Consider the following 26,768-nt stretch of genomic DNA (forward strand, 5'->3'; position numbering starts at 1 on the left):
TTTATGATGTTCTATTTTAATGACAAAATAAACTACGTGATTGAAATGGAAATTTCGAGATTAAAGTTGGTATTTCGAGCTTTTTTCTCACTGTGTCAATATTTTTTTTTCTTTTCTCTGTACCCTAATAAGCTTTCATATGACACTCAGATGGTGGGCTACAACTCGCCTTTTCACAGCGACTTTGATATATGACCGCTTCTTTTTTATTTCGGGCACTGTGCATCTTTGTGAACTTGAGCTTTCGAGTTTCTCTGACACTCTGTCACTCGATCAACTTCCTTTTGTTGATTTATATCGCTGTTTAAACCAACAAATAGTAAGTTTTTCCTTGCCTCCACTTGGTATTTGCTGAAATTCTTCTATTTTCCCCCATGCTTTTGTCATTGTCTTTTCACAGAAGGCTCAGCTTAAGGGCTATTTATATTGATTTGCATATTCAAAGAGGCATAATTCTGGGAGGAGTTGCGGTGGGACAGCAGGCGTGTGCATGTGCGTTACTTTTCACGCTGACCGGGATTTATGTAGAGGAAGAACGTGGAAGTTGGCGAACGCACAGATTTATCCATCCATCCATCCATCCATTTTCCAACCCGCTGAATCCGAACACAGGGTCACGGGGGTCTGCTGGAGCCAATCCCAGCCAACACAGGGCACAAGGCAGGAACCAATCCTGGGCAGGGTGCCAACCCACCGCAGGACACACACAAACACACTCACACACCAAGCACACACTAGGGCCAATTTAGAATCGCCAATCCACCTAACCTGCATGTCTTTGGACTGTGGGAGGAAACCGGAACATCCGGAGGAAACCCACGCAGACACGGGGAGAACATGCAAACTCCACACAGGAAAGACCCGGGAAGCGAACCCAGGTCCCCAGGTCTCCCAACTGCGAGGCAGCAGTGCTACCCACTGCGCCACCGTGCCGCTGATTTATGCATCTGGATTTTTTTGTGAGTACGAACATTTCCGCTTTTGTCCATATGCCATGTGTGGAACGAGCCTCAGACACAGACAGGTAGACATGTTTTTAAACACCACCACACGTTTATTTACAGCTATTATTTACAATTAAAGTGCCACACAACCCCCAAGACTCCCCAAAGTCCAGGCCTCACACTCAAATTCCTCACTCTTCAGGCCGCCTCCACTCCTCTCCACCAAGCTCTGTCCTTCTCCTCACCCGACACCAGCCTTGAATGAAGGGAGGCGGCCCCTTTTACAATCACCCGGATGTGCTCCAGGTGGTTCCTGGCAATCTTCCACTGGCACTCCCCAGTGTGGCGGAAGTGCCGGCTGCGTACCCGGGAGCACTCCGGGTGTCCCCGATCCTCTTCCCCCCCAGCACTTCTGGATGTGGCGGAAGTGCTGAGGTCCAGGGCCCCAAAGGCATTAGGGCACCCCCTGGCGGTGACCATGGGCCCCTACAAGGTTGAGCTTCACAGCTCTGTACCCGTGGTCCCCAAAGCAACCAGGGCGGTCGCCCCCTCGTGGTCTGGAGGAGGTGCAAGCCCTCCTTCGGTCCTCTTGGGCGTCCTGGCTGGGTACCACCCCCAGTCACATGCCACACATGTTATAGTGTAAATTTTACATACGCCGTTACGCATGAGGCCCCAGGACTCTAAAGACTTGGACCTTCATCCTTTTGCATAGATTTCAGGAGCGCCACATACCCCTTTACAGCTCTCCCAATCTGTCTACTGACTTCATAGGAAGAGTCACCAGAGACATAAATGTCACTGCCGAGGTAAGTAAACCCCTCAATCGACACTTTCACCGCAGACAGACACACTGCTGTTAGCTGTGCTTAAGGGGTAATTAAAGGCCTGGATCTTGGTATTTATCCAGGACACTTGCAAACCCAGACACTCAGACTCCTCACTCAGTCTCTTGAGAGTCCCAATCAGAGCCTCCATTGACTCCGCGACGGTCACAGCATTGTCGGCAGTGTCAAGATCAGTGAATCTTTCTTCACCAACAGATACCCTACAGCTGCTGAACCCCATGACCTTACCCAACACCCAGTCCATATAAGCATTAAACAGAGTAGGAGCATGAACACACCCCTGATGAAACCCAGAATCAAATGGAATAAACGAAGAGGTTCTGCCTCCACTCTGCACAGCACTCGCAGTACCAGTATACAGGCTGGCCATGATATCCAGCAACCTTGAGAGGATCTACAGGGCACACACACACACATACACCTTTAAAATATATTTCACACACACACATATACTGTATATATATATATATATATATATATATATATATATATATATATATATATATATAATATGTAATATGTACAGTGCATCCGGAAAGTATTCACAGCGCATCACTTTTTCCACATTTTGCATCCTGTTTCCCCTGATTATCCTTGAGATGTTTCTGCAGCTTAATTGGAGTCCACCTGTGGTAAATTCAGTTGATTGGACATGATTTGGAAAGGCACACACCTGTCTACATAAGGTCCCACAGTTGACAGTTCATGTCAGAGCACAAACCAAGCATGAAGTCAAAGGAATTGTCTGTAGACCTCCGAGACAGGATTGTCTCGAGGCACAAATCTGGGGAAGGTTACAGAAAAATTTCTGCTGCTTTGAAGGTCCCAACGAACACAGTGGCCTCCATCATCCATAAGTGGAAGAAGTTCGAAACCACCAGGACTCTTCCTAGAGCTGGCCGGCCATCTAAACTGAGTGATTGGGGGAGAAGGGCCTTAGTGAGGGAGGTGATCAAGAACCCGATGGTCACTCTGTCAGAGCTCCAGAGGTCCTCTGTGGAGAGAGGAGAACCTTCCAGAAGGACAACCATCTCTGCAGCAATCCACCAATCAGGCCTGTATGGTAGAGTGGCCAGACGGAAGCCACTCCTTAGTAAAAGGCACATGGCAGCCTGCCTGGAGTTTGCCAAAAGGAACCTGAAGGACTCTCAGACCATGAGAAAGAAAATTCTCTGGTCTGATGAGACAAAGATTGAACTCTTTGGTGTGAATGCCAGGCGTCACGTTTGGAGGAAACCAGGCACTGCTCATCACCAGGCCAATACCATCCCTGCAGTGAAGCATGGTGGTGGCAGCATCATGCTGTAGGTAATGTTTTTCAGCGGCAGGGACTGGGAGACGAGTCAGGATAAAGGGAAAGATGACTGCAGCAATGTACAGAGACATCCTGGATGAAAACCTGCTCCAGAGCGCTCTTGACCTCGGGCTGGGGTGACGGTTCATCTTTCAGCAGGACAACAACCCTAAGCACACAGCCAAGATATCAAAGGAGTGGCTTCAGGACAACTCTGTGAATGTCCTTGAGTGGCCCAGCCAGAGCCCAGACTTGAATCCGATTGAACATCTCTGGAGAGATCTTAAAATGGCTGTGCACCGACACTTCCCATCCAACCTGATGGAGCTTGAGAGGTGCTGCAAAGAGGAATGGGCGAAACTGGCTAAGGATAGGTGTGCCAAGCTTGTGGCATCATATTCAAAAAGACTTGAGGCTGTAATTGCTGCCAAAGGTGCATCGACAAAATATTGAGCAAAGGCTGTGAATATTTATGTACATGTGATTTCTCAGTTTTTTTATTTTTAATAAATTTGCAAAAACCTCAAGTAAACTTTTTTCACGTTGTCATTATGGGGTGAAAAAAATGAATTTAATCCATTTTGGAATATATATATATATATTTCATGGCATTCGTAGTCTGAATCACAATCTGATTGTATGGGTGGTTACCTACCAGGTAACGCTTGTGGTTGGTCAGCAAGTCGGCGAACATCTGCCACGGTGCCCTCTTTCAGTTGCGAGAAGCAGATCATAGAATGGTTGAAAATAGTTTTACTGTCAAATAATGCAAAGAGTACGTGGCACGTGTTTCTCCCTAATTCTCCCTAAAGCCCAGAATTAGGGCGAAACACGTGTCGCATACTCTTTGCATTATTTGACAGTAAAACTATTTTCAACCATATATATATCTCTATATATAATCTTCATTTGGATCTTGATCTTTGTTTGTCCACGAATAAATTAGAAGAAGAAGCACTAGATGGCAGTAGAGAGACAGCTAAAACATAGTCATTGCATTAAGAATCTCCTCCAGGCTTATACTACTGAAGACTGTAGTACTCCAGTCACACCTCAAAACACAGACATTCAAACTAAACAAATTGTTTTGCTTTAAATTAACTAATCTTTATATATAATCTTCATTTGGATCTTGATCTTTGTTTGTCCGTGAATTCCACGCATGCGTAGACCATCTTCCAGTTTAGTTCGTTGTTGTTACTCACGGATGTCAACAATGTGCCGGAATAACGAAAGGGGTGGTGGACAGTGTTACGCTGGTTAGCTCCTGAGGCCTGGTTAGAGAATGAGATTGCCGAAGATAAAAGGTACGTGCCTACGTAACATATGAATGAAAGAAAGACAGTGGGTAAAATGAATGACAACGTAACAGCACATTCCGGAAATTATTATTGTTACGTTGTAGCCGGCGAGTGCTGCACGTCTCACAGTTGTACTGTGGATTGCTCACATGTCAGTGAAGTGATCCCTATTTATGCTTTAAAGAGCCTGGATACCTATGTGTCCCCCTTTTATAACCATTGCTCCGTATATATTGCCTTACTCTTTGGATTGCCACAAAGCAACCTGCGAGATTAGAGAAAGGTTGAGAAGAGATCGTGAGAGGAAACAACAGCGTCGTGAAAACGAGATGGACTGTGAACGGAGAGAAGCAGAAATGCTCCTACACCACCACATAATTACTATCCGGACAGTGATTCCAAGTAGGCCGTTCCTATCGAATCAATGTCCAAGGGTTTTCTTTTGTAATTTTGTTTCCCTTATAAAAAAATCATAATGCTGTACGACGAAGGGCACAGTTCACGACTGGCAGCCGCGTTTAAACAGGGAGCCCTTCACAGACTTTAACACGCGCAACGTAGTTGGGTGCACATGGCTAGTATATATATATATATATATATATATATATATATATATAATATACACACACACACACACACACCGTGTTTCCCCAAAAATAAGACCTACTCCTAAAATAAACCCTGGCATGATTTTCAGGCTGCTCTGTAATATAAGCCCTACCCGAAAAATAAGCCGTAGTCAAGATCGTCAGCTGAAAAGTAAGGCGCCTAAAGCCAGGTTTATTCTTCACGAGATACAACGTGTTTGTGTGTGCAAACACATGTGCAGTGTAATATCTAAATAATTTACTGCAAAAATAAATTAACAACATCTGTAATAGTGGACACATAAAGATTTTAAAAATAATACTTCATTACATTTAAACTGAGACTCATAATTAAAACTGTCCTGGGAAATATTTGATGTCTGGTTAACATATTCAGGGTGAGATTCAGACAGTTCATGCCCAAAAGCTCACTGAACCAAAAGTCAAGAAATGTGCTGGGGCAAAAATTCAGATGGTCAGAGGAAAGATGACACAGCTTACATAGAAACAAGAAAGAAGTGCTTCTTAATATCTGACTGGAGGACAGGTGGGCAAGCCATCTCACCAGGTTGATAAGGAATTGCAACCAACAGTCATCCATATACTGTGTATATATACAGTAATTATATTTACCTTGCCGTACAAATAAAAACATTAAATGTGGCTAGACACTGTTTACAGTGATATACAAATGGCATGAGGTTAAACAGCGAGGAAAATAGAAGTAGATAACTTTAAAAAATGCAGGAGTGTAGCTGTTCCTAACAAATTAAAGTCTTCACATATGTTAGGAGAGTCTGTGGCAGCCCAAGAAGAAAAACTAGTAATAAGTGTTTAGTCAGATTAGTATATCATTTCTAGAAAAAGTATTCTTATTTGATAGGTGGGCGGACTTCCAAAACTAAGGATTGTCTCAAAATTAGTAAACTGAAAGCATGCCCTCTCTTTACAGTTGCACTTTCTATGTCATAATATCTCTGGTGTTTTACTGAAAGACGAAGGAGTTTTGGTAAGGCAACGATTCTCAAAGAATTCTATTACTAAACAGTTGTGCCCCCAGTGGATACAATCCTCTAAATATTGTGATAACTATTATTATAAGACTAAAGTAATGTAAGCTACATTCAATTCTAAAGAATACAATAAACAACCACTGGCCAGTCAATTTGGTTAAAGTCTATATGCTACCCTCTAACACATCTACAATGACTTTTCTGATATCATCCCTCATGCAGAGCATACATAAAGTTTAACTTAAATACCTGTTGTTCTGCAGCCAGGTCTTCTTCCAGAGATACAACATGCTCTTTCAAACTCTCATTCTCAGAGATTGCATTGGCTAGTGCTGTCTCTGTTTCACAAGTACTTGATAACTTTTGATTAACATGTTTTAGATTATTCTCATCATCAACCAAGATTTTCCCATCATTTAGGAATTCTTTTTTTCTAGAATTTGTTTCATCCTTTACACTTGTGCTTGCACAACAAAAATTTTGTGTTTCCATTTTTTCAAACTCTGGATAATCCAAAGAACTCTGCAGACCTTCCAGTGTATTAGTTTCTAGATTTCTGGTTGTCCTTTCATTAGAATCTTCAGTTTTGGCTATTGGGTAGGAGGTAGATTCAATTGGTTCCATTGACCTCTGGACTTCAGAATGACTCATCTGCATGTCACAGGCATTCTGTTCTAGAGTGTTGAAAAGAAAAGAAAATAATCCTTGAATGAATTCCTGATCTTTAGACAATGCTTCAGATCTGTCTTGTGTCTGTGCCACTTTATCTTTATTAGGGTCATTTCCCACATTTTGCTTTGGTAACTGATCTTTTTTGAGAGAGTCTTTGATACCTTTCTCTTTACTAACAGTAAGCTTGACAGTCTCATAGTTACTTTCACTCCTTGCAACTGTTATTGTAGGGCAGGATAAACTCTCAGCATTGGATAGAGAAGTCACTTCTTTCCCTGCACTGGCAATTCTTAAATCACTCTCATTTTCTTGTGCTTCCTTTGAATGTGTCCATTGAGTTTGAAGATTCCGATTGTCATCACTCAGTTTTAACGCTAACTTTTCCAGCTCATTTACAGTTCCTTCCCATGATTTCTTCCTTCTTCTATAATCGTCAACTGGGATGAAGTCTGATTGAAGTCTTTGCTTGCAAGAGAACAAATAAAGTAAAATTTATATGGTTTACTCCAAGCATTTCTACTGTGGTCTTATTTGGTACATGTGGACTTTGCCAGGTGATTTTACTTTTATAATAAATACCAAACAGTACATCTGATGTATAGTTTGATACCTATTCTAGTTCAGTTAGTAACTTTGCAAAGCATTTTAATAGGGCACAAATGGAATGGTGCTACTATATTTTAACTAAGAATAGGAATAATTCTTACTGTTAACAAGATCGAAGCTTAAGAGCCATTCTCACCTTGAGGCTGTCAAGCTCCAACTGCAGTAGTTGAATCTCACAGCATTTTTCTTCCTTCTCCTTCAGGGCTTCAGAATAATTTACCCTCATTTCAGAGAGCAACCCACGCAGTTCTAAAATGGTACCAGCTAGAGCCTCTTTTCCTTTTCTGTACTCCTGATAAGAGATGCTCTCCTCTACTGCATGTCTTTCAGTCTCTAACATGCTCTGGAGCTCTTGCAGCTTCATCTTCAGCGTTTCGTTTTCTGTAGCAGATTCAGAGACCTGTATATAGACACAAGTGCAAAACACAAATTTTACGTATGTAATATTGTTTGAATGACTGTTTATAAGAATGACTGAAGTAAATTTATATATTTCTAATAAAAAAACAATTTGACTCTTTCTCATGTTTTAACAACCAATTTGCGTTAATTTGTGAATATGCAGCTAGTATGACTGTATATTCACAGGTTCATATATGCTAACTAGCTATGTTTGTATTGTTTTTTTCTGATTTTACATCCCAGATGCTTGCTGTCAAGTGGGCATTTTAACTATAAATTAGCCCAAATATGCCTGAGCATGGATACATGGAGTGTGTGTGTATGTGCATGCATGCACGCACCATCTGATGGATTGGCACTAAGTCCAAGGTTTGTTACTCTTTTAAGCCTATAGCTGCTGGATAAGGCTCTAGCTCCCTGACTCTGAATTGGAATTAGCTTTTAAATCATTTTTGAAAATTATTTACCTGAAATGCTCTATAGTTGTGTTTTTGATTTTTTACAAAAACCTCAAAGTAATATATATCATAGACCTTATGCAATTGTACATTTTATAAAAGAGCTAGTACATCATTAACTTATTTAAACCAGTGTTGAAGTTTTAGATTAGGTTGGAGCAATGATTAACACTGCTGTTTCACATCTTCAAGGGACTTCTTTGATTTCCTGCTTATTCTGTTTCCACTTCGCTTGTTCTTTATGTGTTCACACGAGTTTTCTTTTATTAAACAAGCTTTCTCCCACTCCCTGAAGATGTGCATGTTTGGTGGATATTTACTATCAACAAAAGTGGAAGATAGAATATTTTATATTATGTGGATGAAGAGACTGCCAAGGGAAAAAAGTTTAGCAATTCAAAAGTTCAGTGTTAATTGTGTAAAAATGGGTATACAAAGGTTATAGCAAACTCGATTTTTTTAATTTTTTAAAAATACTGACAGAGAGACAAGTAAAAACTGGATAAGTGCTAACACTAATGATCAAAACTCTACTTCTTTTCTTAACTTCTCTTTTCCAATCTCTGTCTTTTCTAAGTACCTACCTTTCCTCTTTGTTCTGTATTTTCTTTTCTTCTAACTAGTTTCCTTTTCTTTCTATTTGACTGCATGGGCTGTGCATTTATGTGAACAGGCTCAAGGACTGCATGTCCACTGTATCTCATGCTCATTTTTATAATGATAGTTGAGAGATCAAAAGTACTTTACATGAGAAGCAGTTATTTGTAAGCCAACAGAGAAAAATGGCAATCTGAATGCAGAGGACCCATTAGTCTCCATTAATTGCATATAACAAAAATCATTCTAATATTTTCTGATCATTTTTCATAGAATTTTCAGACTCCACGCAGACAGCATATAGACTGGAATTTGAAATCAGGAGCTGTAACGCACTAACCATTGTGCTGCCCTGAATAAAGTATGCATTATGCAAATGTACAGTATATACTGTAATAACATTCAGCATTAAAAAGTGGATTAGGCAATAAATCTTATCATTAGAAATGATCAGGTCACCTGTAGTTCCAACTCCTCAATAACACTGCTTTGCATCCTTTTGCGAGTTTCATATTGGGACAATACTGCTCGCATATTGTCAAGATGACCTTCAATCTCTAAAATGCGCTTCTCCGAATTAGCTTTATCCTCCAGGGCCACTTTCAGCTTATTCAAGACTTCCTGCTGTTGCTGCACATCGACAGCCTCTACACTCTCAAAAAAGTATTTGATAAAGTCAGGTTAGGTTTATGGAATATGCATTTAAGTAATTAAAGATTAGAGAGAGAGAGAAAGAGATCTGTTCATCAATAGAACATAATTCATTTTCAGTTTTGATTTCTGTTATATTTTGTTATTTGTTAAAGGAAGTGTTTTAGGTTACAGCAATAGTACAATTCTGCGCAAAGACATGGCATTCCATACTGGAAGGAGCTTTTTACTTTCTTACCTCTCTATGTCTCCTGTTCTTTCCAGAAGTGTCTTCTCCTTTCTGTATTTCTGTATATTTGCATACCTGCTGTTTCTTCTCTTGAAGCAGCCTGGCTAATCTCTCCATCAGAAGATTGTAGATTAGTTCACCTTCTCCTTCTTCTTCTTCTTCTTCTGCATCAGTGCAGTTCACTATCTTCACCCCTTCGTTCAATAAAAGCAGACTCAAAGACTGGGTTTGTTGCCATAGTTGGCCTCTTAAGGCCTCAATCTCAGATGTTAGGTATTCACACTCCTGTCTTTTTAATGAAAGTTCTGTTCGAAGTCTTTTTGTTGCTGTCCATTCCTCTTCTTGCCTGTGTCTTTCAGTGTCTGTGGAACATGTCAAGTCCTTTCTCGGAGACTGTGCAACATGGACTTCCTCTTCCACTGCCACTTTGTCCTCTTCAAGTCTTTTGCTGTAGCAATCAGAAACCGAGCCTCTATTTGCTGAATTCACTTTAATCTCTTCTGTAGTATTGCATGGTTTCTGTGTGGCACATACAAGATGAAAAAATAAAATGCACATTTGCATTTGTAACATTAAACAGAAATGACTGCACTGATTTTAATAAATGACCATGTTGAGTGGCACTACTTTAACATAAATACGTCTTTATCTCTCTGTGATGGTCAGATTTGGCTCAGTGTCTTTTGGCAGCTTGAGCCCAGAGCTTCGGTAGTCATAACCAAGCCGTGCAAATTAGGAAACACACAATCACAAGGTAGGTGCGAGTACTTATTTGCTTTAATTCTCAAATAAATCCAAACATGGGTTCCAAAATCAAAAAGGTGCAAGATTAATGCAATGCGAAATCTATTCAAAAGTAAATAAATAATTAATAAAATCAAAGTGAAATGTGGAGGTTAAAATCAATCCATAAACATTTTTCAATACGAGGTTAAAGCCAAAGGCAGAATTTCTCCTCTGCTAAAACCTCAATCCTTAATGCTACTTTCTAAAAATCTGGTGTCATCTCTGCTTATCCCTTTAGGGCCCTGCAGCAAGAGGAGGTGCTCACTAACAGGTGCACTCAACTATTAAACCTGGCACGGGTCCCCATCACTATCCCTTTGCAATGTATAGGGTGCCACATCAAAAGGCACACATGGTCCCCACCACCACCGGTCCTTTGACACTGCACAGTGGGCTGCTTCTACTCCCACATGTCACTCAGTAGGATCACCCTCTTCAGCCCCAAAAAGCACCGGCCACACGCTCAGCCTTCAGGGGCTCTCTCGCCAGACCAACTCTCTCGAATTTGATCGGCACAGGCTCTCCCATTCCAGACCCTTTCTTCTCGCTTAACCTCCATTCATTCATTTTTCCTGTATTTTCCCCTATCATTTTCTTGCCCAGGCTCCCTTTTTAAATTGCGGCAGGGTGCAGGTCCTGCAATCGCCAACTCCAAGGCATGAATGAAGCACTTGACTGATCTGCTAGCGTCTGCATGTAAATGCACAGAACAGCCAAGCACCTCAATCAACTCTGAAGCAGCAAGGCCACATTTTCTCATCCCTGAAGCCTGCATGCTTTAAACTGTTTATTTGATCTAAAAATGCACAACACCACAAACCTCTGTCATTTCACTTCTGCCCCCAATAGCCACTGGCTGCTCAGGAAGGCTCCATACTAACCAACCCAGTGCAAACGGTGGACAAAGTCTATGGTGTGACCTTAATTCTTCAACACCATCCAACCTCTGCTCCTTAGGAACCAGCTGACAGAGATGGGAGTAGATTCATACCTGGTGGCATGGATCGTGAACTGTCTTACAGACAGGCCTCAGTATGTGCATTTCGGGAACTGCATGTCTGACATTGTGGTCAGCAGCATGGGAGCACCGCAGGGGAATGTGCTTTCTCCGGTCCTGTTCAGCCTATATACATCGGACTTCCAATACAACTCGGAGTCCTGCCATGTGCAAAAGTTCACAGATGACACTGCTATTGTGGGCTGCATCAGGAGTGGGCAGGAGGAGGAGTATAGGAACCTAATCAAGGACTTTGTTAAATGGTGCGACTCAAACCACCTACAACTGGACACCAGCAAAACCAAAGAGCTGGTGGTGGATTTTAGGAGGCCCAGGCCCCTCATGGACCCCATGATTATCAGAGGTGACTGTGTGCAGAGGGTACAGACCTATAAATACCTGGGAGTGCAGCTGGATGATAAATTGGACTGGACTGCCAATACTGATTCTCTGTGCAAGAGAGGACAGAGCCGACTATACTTCCTTAGAAGGCTGGTGTCTTTCAACATCTGCAATAAGATGCTGCAGATGTTCTATCAAACGGTTGTGGCGAGCGCCCACTTCTACGCAGTGGTGTGCTAGGGAGGCAGCATAAAAATGAGGGACACCTCACGCCTGGACAAACTAGTGAGGAGGCAGGCTGTATTGTAGGCACGGAGCTGGACAGTTTGATATCTGTGGCGGAGCGAAGGGAACTGAACAGGCTCCTGTCAATCATGGAGAATCCACTGCATCCACTGAACAGTATCATCTCCAGACAGAGGAGCAGCTTCAGCGACAGACTGCTGTCACTGTCCTGCTCCACTGACAGACTGAGGAGATCGTTCCTCCCCCACACTATGTGATTCTTCAGTTCCACCCGGTGGGGTAAATGTTAACATTTAACATTATACAAAGTTATTGACTGTTATACCTGCCTCGCACTCTCCACCTTGTACTTTTTAACTTGCACTGTGTTTTTATCACTCTTTAATTAATATTGTATTTATCAGTATGCTGCTGCTGGAGTATGTGAATTTCCCCTTATGGATTAATAAAGTATCTATCTATCTATCTATCTATCTATCTATCTATCTATCTATCTATCTATCTATCTATCTATCTATCTATCTATCTATCTATCTATCTATCTATCTATCTATCTATCTATCTATCTATCTATCTATCTAAAATCACTAAAAACACATATAAAACCCACAATAAAACCAACTCCAAGAATATGTAAAAACAGAACCTTAAAAGAATAAGAACCTTTAACACTCAACAAATATTCTCTCTAGTATAAAAAACATCCTGTAGAGAAACAATATGGCTACGATACGTGATCTTCATGTTAAGATCACGGAAGACACTTAAAAGACCCGTGAGACTAGAGAGATTAAGATCCCCACGAGACGCTCCATGGCCAAACATGAGACTTTGTGCCAAGAGATTGACCCAGGACTGTCTCGCGATGACGTAGAACATGACATTTTTGCAAGACATGCCCTACTTATAACCAAATAACAGCACGGGGACTAACACACTCAGTCGTGGTTTGGCTTTGAGCACACACAGATCCAGGGCTCTCAGCGCATATAGAGCGTATGAGGACAATACATTATAAATGAAACGTAGACAACAAAGCAAAGAAGAAAGCAGTGCGGAGAAAAGAGAATCAAAAGCGTTGGAGAGACAAAAAAGAAAAAGAATAATCTAGGTGCAAATTCAGAAAATAAGGAAAGTAATTATCAGCCCAGAACAAGTGGAATTGAAAAAAAAGCCCGTCCAATCAGGACGTTGGCGCTATACACATGCAGGGCGGGTTAGAGATTATGAAAGCAGTGGAATTTCGAAAGGCTAAAAAAAAAATAGTTGGCACGATACACATGTGGAGAAAGTTAAAGAATATGAAAGTAGGAAAATTAGAAAGTATAAAAAAAAGAAAGTAAAGATCGCAGGAGTGCAAACAAATGGAAATTATTGCTCGAAAAAGGGAAAAAAATCACCACAGACCAGGTGTCATTAAAAAAAAGCAGGATAAAGCGAGGTCAGAAACAAAGGGGGCCAAACACATGCAGAGCAGGTTAGAGATAATGAAAACTGGAATTCAAAATCCTCAAAAAAAACGTAGGTGTGAAACACATGCAGAGCAAGATACAGAATATCCCTCCATCCATTTTCCAACCCGCTGAATCTGAACACAGGGTCACGGGGGGTCTGCTGGAGCCAATCCCAGCCAACACAGGGCACAAGGCAGGAACCAATCCCGGGCAGGGTGAAAGCAGAAAAAAACGACAGGGTTAAAAAAAAAGAAAGTAAACATCACATTAGCGCAAAGAAAGAGAAATTATTACTAGGAGAAATAACAAAAAGGCGAATAGAGATCGAATATATGCACATAGGTGATATCTCAGAACTATGTAAATATTGTAAGGCTTTGAAGTTTAAGTCAAGAAAATTTCAAAAACGGAGTTTACCTCACATGCATTTATTGGTTACTTTGCAAAAAAAATTATTAACTGCTGATAATGTAGATTGTATTGTCTGTGCTGAAATTCAAAACAGAGAAACCTATCCTGAAGTATGGTACAAAGTCATTAAACACATGTCTCACTGACCTCATTAAAAAGATTTAGCATGTTGGGACTCGAAAGATTCCAAATATTGTTTTTACAGAAGTTCTGAAATAAAAGTGAAACTAATGAAATAGCAACGATTCAAGGAAAAAAAAATCTTAAAAGTGTGTATCCGGAAAAACAGAAATGGGGGTTGGCAAGCAGGGGGCAAAGCCCCCTAGTCTATTAAAAGTTCAAAAATTCAAATAACTCAGTTCTTCGGGATTGGGTGCATGGGTTTATAAGAGCAGTCCGACACCAGTTTTTCTTGCCATTACCCATCCTTTCTTCATTCCTCATTACCTCTGGCTTCTCCCACCACTACCACCAAATGTGACTGTCACATTCTCTCCAGCATACCCATGGTTTATGAACTATGAGATTTTCCAATAGGAATTTGGGGCCATGGCTGCCAGGCACGAGGCTTCACATCTGGGGATTAAAGGCTTCCTATTAAAAATAGTTTATTTATTCTGAATTTTGAGACTGAATTGGTGCAGTGCTCAAGGGCTGGGAAGAAGAAAGGCCAGCAGTTCAGAAAGACAGGAGATGACAAAGAGTTCTTGGTAAGGAGTTATGTTTTTGAGATTCTTTTCATTGTTCTGCCTGATTTTGTGAAACATTTGGTTAACAGATTTTCTATTTTAATATATTTTGAGCTCAAATGGCATTTTTTGAGGTATAGAGAAATAACAGGTGCTGTACACATTTGACCGTATATTTAAATAGTATAGTAAATAGTTTTAAACTTTTTTGAAACAAAAGTTTAAAAAAATTCTAAAATAAAATAAATTACAAAATATAGACATACTGAATTTAAACTCTGCGGTGGGCTGGCGCCCTGCCCAGGATTTCTTCCTGCCTTGCACCCTGTGTTGGCTGAGATTGGCTCCCGCAGATCCCCGTGACCCTGTATTAGGATACAGCGGGTTGGAAACTGACTGACTGAATTTAAACTATATTAATTAAACTATATATATATATATATATATATATATATATATATATATATATATATATATATATATATATATAATATATATATTTTTTTTTTTTGAAAGTTGATGTCAACGTGATGTTTATGCTGCATATGCATATCATATAAAAGGATCTTTTAATTCATTCTTGTTCAGCACGGTGCCATAGAGTAATGATATGTAGCATGTTGGTCAGACATGCATATAAGAAGTTTACTGTATTCTGTACATGTGATAATACTACTACTATTGTTAAAATTGTCCTTACTGTTGATGAGAAGTTTAAAGACCTCAAGGGTCTGTCAAGGGAGATTGTGTTTTACTGTAGTTCACAACAAATAGGTTAAAATTATTTGAACAATGCAATTTATTCTTGAATTTGCTATGCAGACATAAATTAGGATTTTTTTGTTACAGTTACATATTTACACATTGTTTTTTTATTGGATACACGCACACATATGTATACAAATGTTTTAACTTGTAATGGGAAAATGGTATGCTATATCAGCTGTATCAATGCCCTTTTCAAATTAAAACATCCAGAGACAAATTAGAAGTCAAGTTTATAGCTGATGGTCAAAAAAAAGGAACAACGAAATTGAAGGTGCAATCAACTCAGTGTGAGGAATAAGGGTTAAAATGACAAAAAGACAGAATATAATAACAAACCGAATAGTAATAAATATACAAATTGCACTTGTTGACCTAAGGTATATATTGCACATTGGAAGAATAATATAGAGCAGTTTTATTTTGAGTTCAGGGCCATGATTGCTTTCGGATAAAAGCTGTTTTTAAGGCGGTTTGTCCTAGTTTTCATAGCTCTGTATCTCTTGCCCGATGGCAAAAGCTGGAAGAGGCAATGACCGGGATGTGATGTGATGAGTCCTGCGAAATGTCTATTGCTTTTTTTGCGGCTTCGGGAGGTGTAGATTTGTTCCAGAGTGGGGAGGGTACAACCAATTGTTCTCTCCGCTATCCTGACGACCCTGTGTAGCGCTTTCTTTTCTGAGGAAGTGCAACTGCCGTACCACACACACAGTCCATACGTGAGCACACTCTCAATGGAACAATGATAAAAAGCAAGGAGAAGATTTTTTGGGAGGTGGTTCTTTCTGAGAATTCTCAGAAAATACAGTCTCTGCTGTGCCTTCTTTAGCAGCTCCTTGGTGTTGGCACTCCAGGTCAGGTCATCCTCCAGCTCCATACCCAGAAACCTGAACACCGGGACCCTCTCCACACATGCCCCGCCAATGGTGAGTGGCTGGATGTCAGTTTTGTTTTTCCTAAAGTCAATAACAAGCTCCTTTGTTTTTTTGTTGTTGAGGAGCAGGTTATTGACTGTGCACCACTCTGACAGTCGCTCCACCTCGTCCCTGTATGCTAGCTCACCCTCCTTGCCCGAGATGAGTCCGACCACCATCGTGTCATCCGCAAACTTTATAATCTTGTTGCTATGGTGAGTGGGGACACAGTCATATGTGTAGAGGGTGTAGAGGAGCGGGCTGAGCACACAACCCTGCGGCGTCCCGGTGTTGAGGCTGAGAGCAGTGGATGTGTGGAGACCCAGCCTGACCCTCTGGGAGCGACCCGACAGGAAGTCCAGTATCCAACTGCAGGTGAGTGATGGAAGTCCCAGATCTGCCAGTTTGGACACCAGTCGTTGTGGGAGGATGGTGTTAAACGCCGAGCTGAAGTCTACAAAGAGCAGTCTGGCGTAACTCCCCTGCTGCTCCAGGTGGGTCAAGGCAGCATGAAGGGCTGTGGCCACAGCATCCTCCGTGGATCTCTTTGCTTTGTAAGCAAACTGAAATGGGTCCAGGTCTGCTGGCAGGCAGGCGATGATATGACTCCGCACCAGTTTCTCAAAGCACTTCATGATGACAGATGTGAGTGCCACTGGGCGGAAATCATTCAGACTGTTCATGTTGGATTTTTTTGGCAGCGGAACAATGATTGAGGACTTGAGGCAGGATGGGACAGTGGCCTGGGACAGGGACTGGTTGAAAATCCTGGTGAAGATTCCGGCCAGTTGATCTGCACAGTCTTTCAGCACCCGTCCAGCCACACCGTCGGGTCCTGCCGCCTTCCTCGGGTTCACTTTCCTCATCACCCGCCTCACCTCACACACTTCCACTGTGAGTAAATTGCTGTTGTGAACAGGCTGTTGTGATGGAGCTGCTGTTGGTGTCGCCTCAAAGCGGGCAAAGAAGATGTTCAGCTCCTCTGCCAGAGAAGCATCTCCCTCAGCAGCCAAGGAGTTGCTGGATTTGTAGCCGGTGATGTGCTGGACACCCTGCCACACCTGCCTGGTGTTGTTACTCCTCAGATGATCTTCTATCCTCCTTCTGTATGCTGCCTTGGCCTCTCGGATGCCTCTCTTCAGGTTCGCTCTGGCTACACTGTAAAGAGCCCCATCCCCAGACCTGAAAGCAGTATTCCTAGCTTTCAGCAGACTCTGGACATCCCTCGTCATCCAGGGCTTCCTGTTAGGATAAATCCTTATGCGTCTGTCCCTGGTGACGTTGTCCGTGCAGAACCTGATGTAATCCAGGACTGCAGTAGTGTGGTACTCCAAGTCTTGGTGATAGAAAACCTCCCAATCGGTTCTCTAGAAGCAGTCCTGCAACTGTTGGGAGGCCTCCTCGGGCCATATGGTAACAGTCCTGGTCATAATGGGAGCTTGTTTCCTGAGGGGAGTATATGCAGGGATTAGAAGCAGAGATGTATGATCAGACTGGCCAAGGTGTGCTAGGGGTTTAGCCCTATAGGCCTGTCTGATGTTTGTGTACAACTTGTCCAGTGTTTTTACTCCCCTGGTTGCACACTTTATGTGTTGATGGAATTGAGGGAGAACTGCTTTCAGATCTACATGATTAAAGTCCCCAGAAATGATGTGAACAGCCTCAGGATACTTGCTCTGTTTACTGCTGATGGTGTCATGCAAAAGCCCCAGAGCCGAGTTAGCATTAGCATCAGGTGCTATGTACACAGCAGTTAGCAGTATAGCATTGAATTCACGGGGGAGGTATATGGGTCTGCATTTAATTGTCATAAACTCCACGTCTGGAGAGCAGTGTCTGGTGACTATGGTGGAATTTGTGCACCAGCTATTGTTCACATAAATGCACAGCCCCCCTCCTCTCTTCTTACCGGATTGCTCTGTCCTGTCTTGCCGGTGTGCTGTGTGGCCTGCTATCTCGATCGCCGTGTCCGGTATGAGTGGATTAAGCCACGTCTCCGTGATCAGCAATATGCAGCAGTCCCTGATGATCTTTTCCGTTGCAATCCGCAGCTGCCACTCGTCCAGTTCGAGCAACTCTCGCTCCGTAAACCGATAGATAAAATATCCTGCCGGCTATACGTGTATTTATCCAGGCAGGGTGGAAAAAACACAATCTGAGTCGGAGAGCACACAGCCGCAGTGTCTAAGCGCGCCGCCATTTTTTGAAAAAAAAAAAAAAAAAAATATATATATATATATATATATATATATATATATAGGGGGCTCTGCCACCTGCTCACTTTGCTCATCCACCCCTGGGTTTGGTTTACCAGATATACAATTTAAAGAGACTGTTATTTTCATGTGAATTGTTACATATGCATTATTTTCACTTTTACTTTAAAACTTTTGTAAAAACAATACTTGTCCATTATTTCCAGCCCCAGGCGTGGTTAAATCTCTTTCTTGCAGGACATACGCTGCTCGTGTTGTGAAGGGGGGGGGGGTGGGGGGGTGGCTGAACAACACGCTAAGGAGATGCTGTCGGATCATCTGCTGTCTTTCTGGTGCTGCTGCTGGCAAGCCGCCTGCTCTGTTTGTCGCGCTGCGCGTCGATCATTTCAAAGCCTCTACAGCAGCTGTCCTTTTGCCACATTGCATCTCCACCTCTCTCGTTGAGAGGGGGGAGCTGTATGCAAGCTAAGGAGATGCTGCTGGCAAGCTGCATGTTCTGGTTGTCGCTTGTCATTGTTTTAAGTGCTAGGAGCACGTGAAGTGTGCTTGCCAAAAGCATTCCAACAGCTGCTAGGTTAGATGTCCGTGAATGCCATATAATATTATATATGTATATGTGTGTGTGTTTTTGGGAAAGCATTAGGCTGTAAGGTAAAAAAAAATAAATACATTTTCAAGAAATGCAGCTGCAGCTGATTCAATCCTGTCAATTCCTTCATCCTTTCTTCTTTTTTAACCTACTAATTTGATGTAAAGTTGAAGTATACTTTACTTGATTAACTGTTCAGCCCCAAATAGAAAGAAATTAACTCTATTAAACTACACATTGATCATTAAATCTTTGGCATTTATTTGTTTGTTTCTTCTAAAAAATAATAAAGACTAATGATTTACCTGTGACAGATGTGAGGACTCTTCATCAGAACTCCCTGCTGTTACAAGGAAATAAAAAAAAAATATTTAGTTGTCAAGTTTTGTATAAAAAGTATCTCTAAAATTGCAACTTGATTGAAACTTTATTTGATTTGGACATCATATACAGTATAACACTTCACAATTGGTTAGAAGTTGAGATAATGTTATAAGCAATTGAAATTTTCACCTTCATGGTGTAATAAATGCTTAATTATACCTACTGCAGTATATCATTGTGATTTTTATATTGTGCTTTTTTATTCCCAAAATAATGTAGTGATGATGATAAAATTACATTTAAGCTTTTCACATCATTGAATACAAAACAAAATTCTGTTAAAAATACAACTGCTTCACCAGGGGATCACTCCTGTCAGATTTGTTCAGTAATCCTATGCCAGAGCACTAGAAAAGAGATTACAATAGTCTCTATTCTTTGTCCTAATGGAGAGAAGCTTGTGGAGCTACTTTGGGCATCTAGTAAAAATGCCCAAATTAGTGTGTTTCACAATGGAGATGAATCAGGAATGTCTCATGATCAGAACACCCAGAAACAGACCAGGGACATGCTTCAATATATTATATTTTTGAAAGTGGCTAACAGTACCTGTAGATTCTCTAGGAGGAGCTAGAGACAGTTGTTGGGAGATCTTCCCTGAAATGCTCAGTTTGTAACCAGAGTAACACTCACTAAACACTAGTGAGTTTAATGTGAAGAAAGAATAAACCTACACAATATTACAAGTGTGTTTTAAAGCTGTTTAGTTTTACAATAAAACCTGTAAAGAATAATCTTTATTTTCAAAAGCTGGGTACCTAAAATGTTTTGAAAGTCCCAAGTAGAAAGCCAGTGTACACTTAAAAAAAAAAGAAAAGAATGGAAGGACAATGACAGTTTTTAGCAATTGGCATGCAGCACAATTTAATTGCTTAAGTAATCCTTGGGTTATACAGAGCAATCCATTGCAAGTCTACTTATGTCTAAATGACCTGACATGGAGACTCTAACATGGAGAAATAATAAATAGACTGGTAAGACACAGTTTAAGATGCTGCTAGTATAAGAGTGGAAAAGGGATACGCCATCAGGCATATACACATGTTAAAAAATAAAGAAATCATATGTTTTGGTGCCTTTCACAAAAGGTTCTGGGTTTAAAGGAGATGACATTCTTACAGAAAGCATTGTTCTTCATTTTCCATTCATGTACCCATTCTCTGAATCAATTTATCTAGTACAGAGTTGAAATAATCTTGGGCCAGTTTCACCAAGGACAGTTAATCTCAACAAATGTCACTTGTTCATTTACCCACTGAGCTTTAAATACCATGGAAATATGGAATTTCCCACAATTCATTTGAGCTGATAAAGACTCTGAAATGAGTGGTAAACAAAACATACAACAAGTCCAGTTACTTTTGAATTACTTCTTTGAATTATTACAAAATATCTCATGATCTGGATGACTGAAATCCATCATAGACCTATTGTTACAATGTAGAGACTTCAAGTATCCTAACCTACACTTCTTTAATATACATGTATGGGACAGAGCCCAGTTCGACACAGAAAGAACATATAGACCATACAGAACTCCAAGCTTGGAGGCTGTGACACAGTAGTGCTAAGTACTTTGCTGCCTAGTTTTGAAATTATTATCACACTTTCACTTGAAAACCTCTAACAGTTTGTATTGGCTTGGCAGTAATACTAGGAATTCCCAGTCAGAGTTTGTCATTCATGTATACGTAAAGAGAAGGACCTTTATTATTAGAAATCCTCTGTGATACTGCAAAAACACCAATTTATATATCTACTTCAGGAATACCTGACACTGCATAGCACAGAAAGACAATCTGCTGCTAGAAACATTATCCTTAAATAATGAGTAAATATGTCCATCCATCCATTATCTAACCCGCTGAATCCGAACACAGGGTCACAGGGGTCTGCTGGAGCCAATCCCAGCCAACACAGGGCACAAGGCAGGAACCAATCCCGGGCAGGGTGCCAACCCACCACAGGACACACACACCCACACACCAAGCACACACTAGGGCCAATTTAGAATCGCCAATCCACCTAACCTGCATGTCTTTGGACTGGGGGAGGAAACCCACGCAGACACGGGGAGAACATGCAAACTCCACGCAGGGAGGACCCAGGAAGCGAACCCAGGTCCCCAGGTCTCCCAACTGCAAGGCAGCAGTGCTACCCACTGCGTAAATATGTGTTAAAAGTAATCATTTTCATTGCATGCTGTTTGGCCAAGTTGGATGTTAACAACTGCAATGGCTGTCAAATCTCTATTTCAACCTTCTTATCAAATTAAAACAATTTATGAGCATTTCTGACTATACTTAATATTGACAATTTCCATTAAATTCATCATAGCAGAGTATAATAAAATACAAATGACCCTATAAAAGGAATTTAAACACTTGTATAAAAAATTAAATATTACCAAAAATAATAATAAACAAGAACAGCTAAATTAAATAGGAGATGCAGAAGTATTTCACTCCCCCCTTATCATTTCACATCACTTTATCTCTTTTGTGGTATGTCCATCCATTTTTTCCTCTTATCCAATTCAGGACTGCAAGAAACTAGTATAAACATCTACAGCAAAAAGTTAAAAGCATAATTCATCTGTAGATAACATGCCTGTCTTTCATTAAGGAAATTTATAATTACCAGTAATACATAGAGCATACTGGCACAAGACACAAGACAATTTTAGCACCCTACACTTTCTAAGTGAGGAGAACAGAAGTAAAAACAGAAATCAAATATTAGTAGCACAAATAGTAATAAATAACACAAAGGTACTGATCATTAATTTTATGAACCCAGAAATAAGGCAGCACTCTAGTCCATCATATAGTCTACAATCTTGCTTTACAAAATGTGGAAAATAAAGCATGCTGAGAGGGGGAGGAAAAGTAGAATAAGCAAAATCTAATAAATGAACAAATGGTAAAACACCTTTATTCATGCTCTGGGTCTTCCTACTATATGCCTCCCCACCTTTGTACCACAAAGCACTCCTTCTGTAACTCCCATATCTTTTCATTACAAACCCCTGCCCATTCTCCTTCCCCAAGTTAAATTCTTGTCTATTTCACCTTGCACCTCCAAATAGTCTCTGTGCTCAGGGTAGCTTTAAATCCCATCTCTGGGTTATGTCCTAGGTTAGGACTGTTTTCTGAAAGACTGGGAGATGGCCTACTGTAAACTTGAGTTCCTGCTATTTAAAGATGTTGGCAATCCCCAGATAGTCTGTCTTCTCCAATATGTCTACAAGGGGCCTTGCTAAGTAAATGGTTATGTATTTTCTATGCCATCCTCCAATAGTTGTTCTTCTGCAGTAACTAAACCCTGAACATTCCTTAGTATTATGTGAAGTACTAAATTCTCACATTTCATCCACCATTGCGGTATAACACTGTTTTCTCTGGCATTTCTATAAACATCAGTGTGGATGGAGCCTATTTTTAATGAATTCATCCATCCATCCATCATCCAAGCCGCTATATCCTAACTACAGGGTCATGGGGGTCTGCTGGAACCAATCCCAGCCAACACAGGGCGCAAGGCAGGAAACAAACCCCGGGCAGGGTGCCAGCCCACCGCAGGGCACACACACCCACACACCAAGCACACAGTAGGGACAATTTCGGATCGCCAATGCACCTAACCTGCATGTCTTTGGACTGTGGGAGGAAACCGGAGCATCTGGAGGAAAGCCACGCAGACACAGGGAGAACATGCAAACTCCACGCAGGGAGGACCTGGGAAGCGAACCCGGGTCTCCTAACTGCAAGGCAGCAGCGCTACCCACTGTGCCACCATGCCGCCCTTAATTAATTAATTGGTTGGCTGAGTTATCTAGAAGTTCTTGTTAATAACAGACTTAACAATGTAAAACTTCTTTTAACTGTTTGTGCCACAACAAGAAACACTTTAAATAGCTGGAACAGATTAAAATTTCCTTTGTTGATTTTTTTTTCTGCACTGGTATGAATAATAACCACCATAACATGAGGCTAAGCAACACAGAAAGATAATTAAAGCAAAGATATTTTCATATATATACAGCAGTGTGCCACATAACATCCATTTGGACAACTACTTCTGCGGTCCCATAGGGTTACAATAGAGGTCAGATATCCCAACCAGAAAATGAGACATAGCAGATGTAACCAGGCATAGAAAATGAGGCACGTGTATGTCATGTCATTTCCATACAAAGCAATTGCACTGCCAGCACTGTACAGTATTTTCTATCATTATTATAATGTTAACTTTCCCTAATTGCAAGCAAAAAATTTTCCGTATAACAATGTATGCCTTGATTCGTAGGCAACAGTATCCAACGTCACATATTGCACATCTCTAGAGCATTTTACTTCTCTGTATTTAGTCAAAACAGGTATACTATAGTATTCCATATAGTTTTTCTAAGCACTTTTTGTAATGTGATGTTTTCACAATGTTCAAATTCTTATAGCATCCTGATTTCAAGTCTTACAGCATTCTACGTAAAAGCCTATGTGAATTTTCACCAACTGCTGTTTATCTAGAGAAAATTTACATGACCCTGAATTTGGTTAGTAGGTTTGATTATGTGGGGCGGCACGGTGGCACAGTGGTAGCGCTGCTGCCTCACAGTAAGGAGACCTGGGTTCGCTTCCCAGGTCCTCCCTGCGTGGAGTTTGCATGTTCTCCCCGTGTCTGTGTGGGTTTCCTCCGGGTGCTCCGGTTTCCTCCCACAGTCCAAAGACATGCAGGTTAGGTGGATTGGCGATTCTAAATTGGCCCTAGTGTGTGCTTGGTGTGTGGGTGTTTGTGTGTGTGTGTGTGTGGATTGGTTCCCTGCCTTGTGCCCTGTGTTGGCTGGGATTGGCTCAAGCAGACCCCCGTGACCCTGTGTTCGGATTAAGCGGGTTGGAAAATGGATGGATGGTTTGATTATGTATGTATGTATGTCTAGCAAAATTCAAAGTCTAAATCATTACTAGAAGTTTGTTATTCTAAAGATCTTTTAAACTCATAGTTTTTACAAATTAAATCCACTGTCTTGGACCATGTCAAGTGTGTGGCGCTAGTTTATTAATCGCCTGGCCAATGACATCGCATAATCTCACCTTTAGAACACACTACATAGCAACCTGTCATAGTGTCATAGCAACGGGTGCCGCGAAAAATATGGCAGTGGCCACAAAAAATAAAATGGCAATGGGATTTATTTCAAAACAAAACATTAAATAAACAAACATCTTCAAATCAAATCATAACGTGCACACAATAATCCCATGAGATTCTCTGACATTCAAAATTAAAAAAAAAGAGTTAAGAAAAATTCCAGGTGACAAAAGGGATTCTGATTGGAAAAATGTAATAAAGATTAACAAATCTTGAGTGAGGGGGATGTACATAAATTCGTCATGCAAAGGACTGGCCTCAGGCAGTTTTGGTTTTTGTCTTGTGCCCAAAGCTACCAGGGTAGTCTCTGGCTCCAAATTACATATTAATAGGAAAAGCAGCTTCAGAAGAAAGTCTGAAGTAAAATTGTCCATTTTAAATATTTCAAATTCTGAATTTCACAGAACTCTGTTGATTTGTTTCTGACTTATTCTTTGTGGGAGGCATGTTCCTCGACTGTTTAAATGCCAATGTTTAATGTAGTAGGCCCGTTTACAACGGTCTCTCAGGTCTCCTTTATGTCTACAAAGCTTTCGAAAGTTCTGTACGGTTGGATGAACAACATAGTTCTTTCTAGTCTTATTTGCTTTGATATCTTTACAGCTGAATGCATACACATATTTGGAAGTCCCCAGTGAATAATTAGAGAGCTCTGTACAAAGGTTTCACTTATTCCCAAGCTGGCTTTCCTAAGTCGGACAGAAGATGATAATAACCGTATTGACCAATATATTCTTTTCACTGTTTATAGCTAAAGAAAGTACTGCATGTGAAGCTTGAATGTTCAATGCTTCACACTATGCAAAGCAAATGCATATTTTTGAGCATAACATTCATTATACTGTTTCTTTAGCCTGTATTTTTTTTAACATTTTACAAATGAACAGACATATTTCCTTTAAAATGTTTTGTAAAAAAATTGCTAAAAACATAGCAGTGTGTTTTTTAGCAATTCTACATATCTTATATTACCGTTATTACTCCAGAAAACACAAGTTAAAGGAAACTTATGAAACTGAAAAATTCCAGAGAGGGGCTACCGACCACAACAGTGTAGGAGGCCTCTAACCAAGGTAAATGACTTCTGTTAAATTCAAACCAGAAGTTTTTTAAATTGTAATTATAATCCTAGCTGAAGTTTTGTCCCGGAAATAGAAAGAATACACTATTTGATTATCAATACATTACATTTAAAGCAGCAATGAATTTTTGATATTACATACCATATGAACAGGTAGTTACTAGGAATAGTGGAAATGTTTGATATAAATATAATTTCATCCTTTAACAGTTCCTAATAACTTCAGTCAGATTTGATATAGTGCTTTAAACTGTTATCCTTTGATCTATTACAAATCTTTTTGAGAGTTTAGATCAAAAAGTAATATATAGTGAAATTTAGTTTCCTTTAACTTATTATATGTAGAATTATATTTACAGGCTGAACATTTACATGTCCCATGGAATAAACTCAGTGTTTTAAATATTGTGCAGATAAGAACAGATGAAAAGAAATAATATTGTGAATTATGTACAATACCCACCTTCTCTATTTTTCTCTATGTGGGACCCTTTTAGTGAGCAGTGGAAGCATTTAAACTGACTAAGGCATGCCGTCACTCAAGACTTCTTTTGTACGTAGAGCTTGAAGTGGGCCAATATGCTGTACCAACAGTTCTCCGTTTCTACTTTGTGAATCAGAACGTAGTGACAAAGCACGGTCTGACCTTGAATGGGCCACTTCGGTTCTCAACAATATTGCATGTATTTTTACCACCAAGCTGTCCCCACTATGACACCAACCCATATGAATGAATAAATTAACACCACCTATTTATTCTTTCCAACCCATTTTGATACACTGCTCAATAAACTCACTGTGGAGTGCATATAAAATAGCCATTAATCTAAAACAGTAAGAGGCCATCCAACTTTCATGGACCTTAGCTCATCTTACAACTTTAAGGGCTGTATTATGTTAAATACTCTAGAAATTACAACAAAATAATCAGATTGTGTTGTCATCCACCCCATTTTGCTTATTTTAACAAACCACAGGGTATCTAAAGCTGTTTTAACCTGGAGACTGAGGTGGTTCAGTACAATGGCTTTCATGATGTCAGAGCCATGTGGTCTATATTCAGTTCACAGGCTTTACCTTGTTTTTAGAGCTGGAACCCAGCATTTAGACTTTTTCTATACTGAGACTCTGATTATGTACT

The 26,768-nt window shown here is 40.6% G+C and overlaps 1 protein-coding gene across 1 annotated transcript in view; it reads right to left on the reverse strand.

The window, feature by feature from the left end:
- The window catches only part of LOC114646089 (ankyrin repeat domain-containing protein 35-like), a 93,221-nt gene that overhangs the window by 14,460 nt on the left and 51,993 nt on the right, over nucleotides 1-26,768 (reverse strand). Inside the window, exons 9-13 of the mRNA XM_051922494.1 lie at nucleotides 19,317-19,354; nucleotides 9,612-10,121; nucleotides 9,182-9,376; nucleotides 7,402-7,665; nucleotides 6,237-7,124 (exon numbers count right to left, since the gene is read on the reverse strand). Coding sequence (XP_051778454.1) covers nucleotides 6,237-7,124; nucleotides 7,402-7,665; nucleotides 9,182-9,376; nucleotides 9,612-10,121; nucleotides 19,317-19,354 — 1,895 coding nt within the window. The remainder of the gene's footprint in view (nucleotides 1-6,236; nucleotides 7,125-7,401; nucleotides 7,666-9,181; nucleotides 9,377-9,611; nucleotides 10,122-19,316; nucleotides 19,355-26,768) is intronic.

This window comes from Erpetoichthys calabaricus, chromosome 2, assembly GCF_900747795.2.
Source record: "Erpetoichthys calabaricus chromosome 2, fErpCal1.3, whole genome shotgun sequence".
Lineage (NCBI taxonomy): Eukaryota > Metazoa > Chordata > Cladistia > Polypteriformes > Polypteridae > Erpetoichthys > Erpetoichthys calabaricus.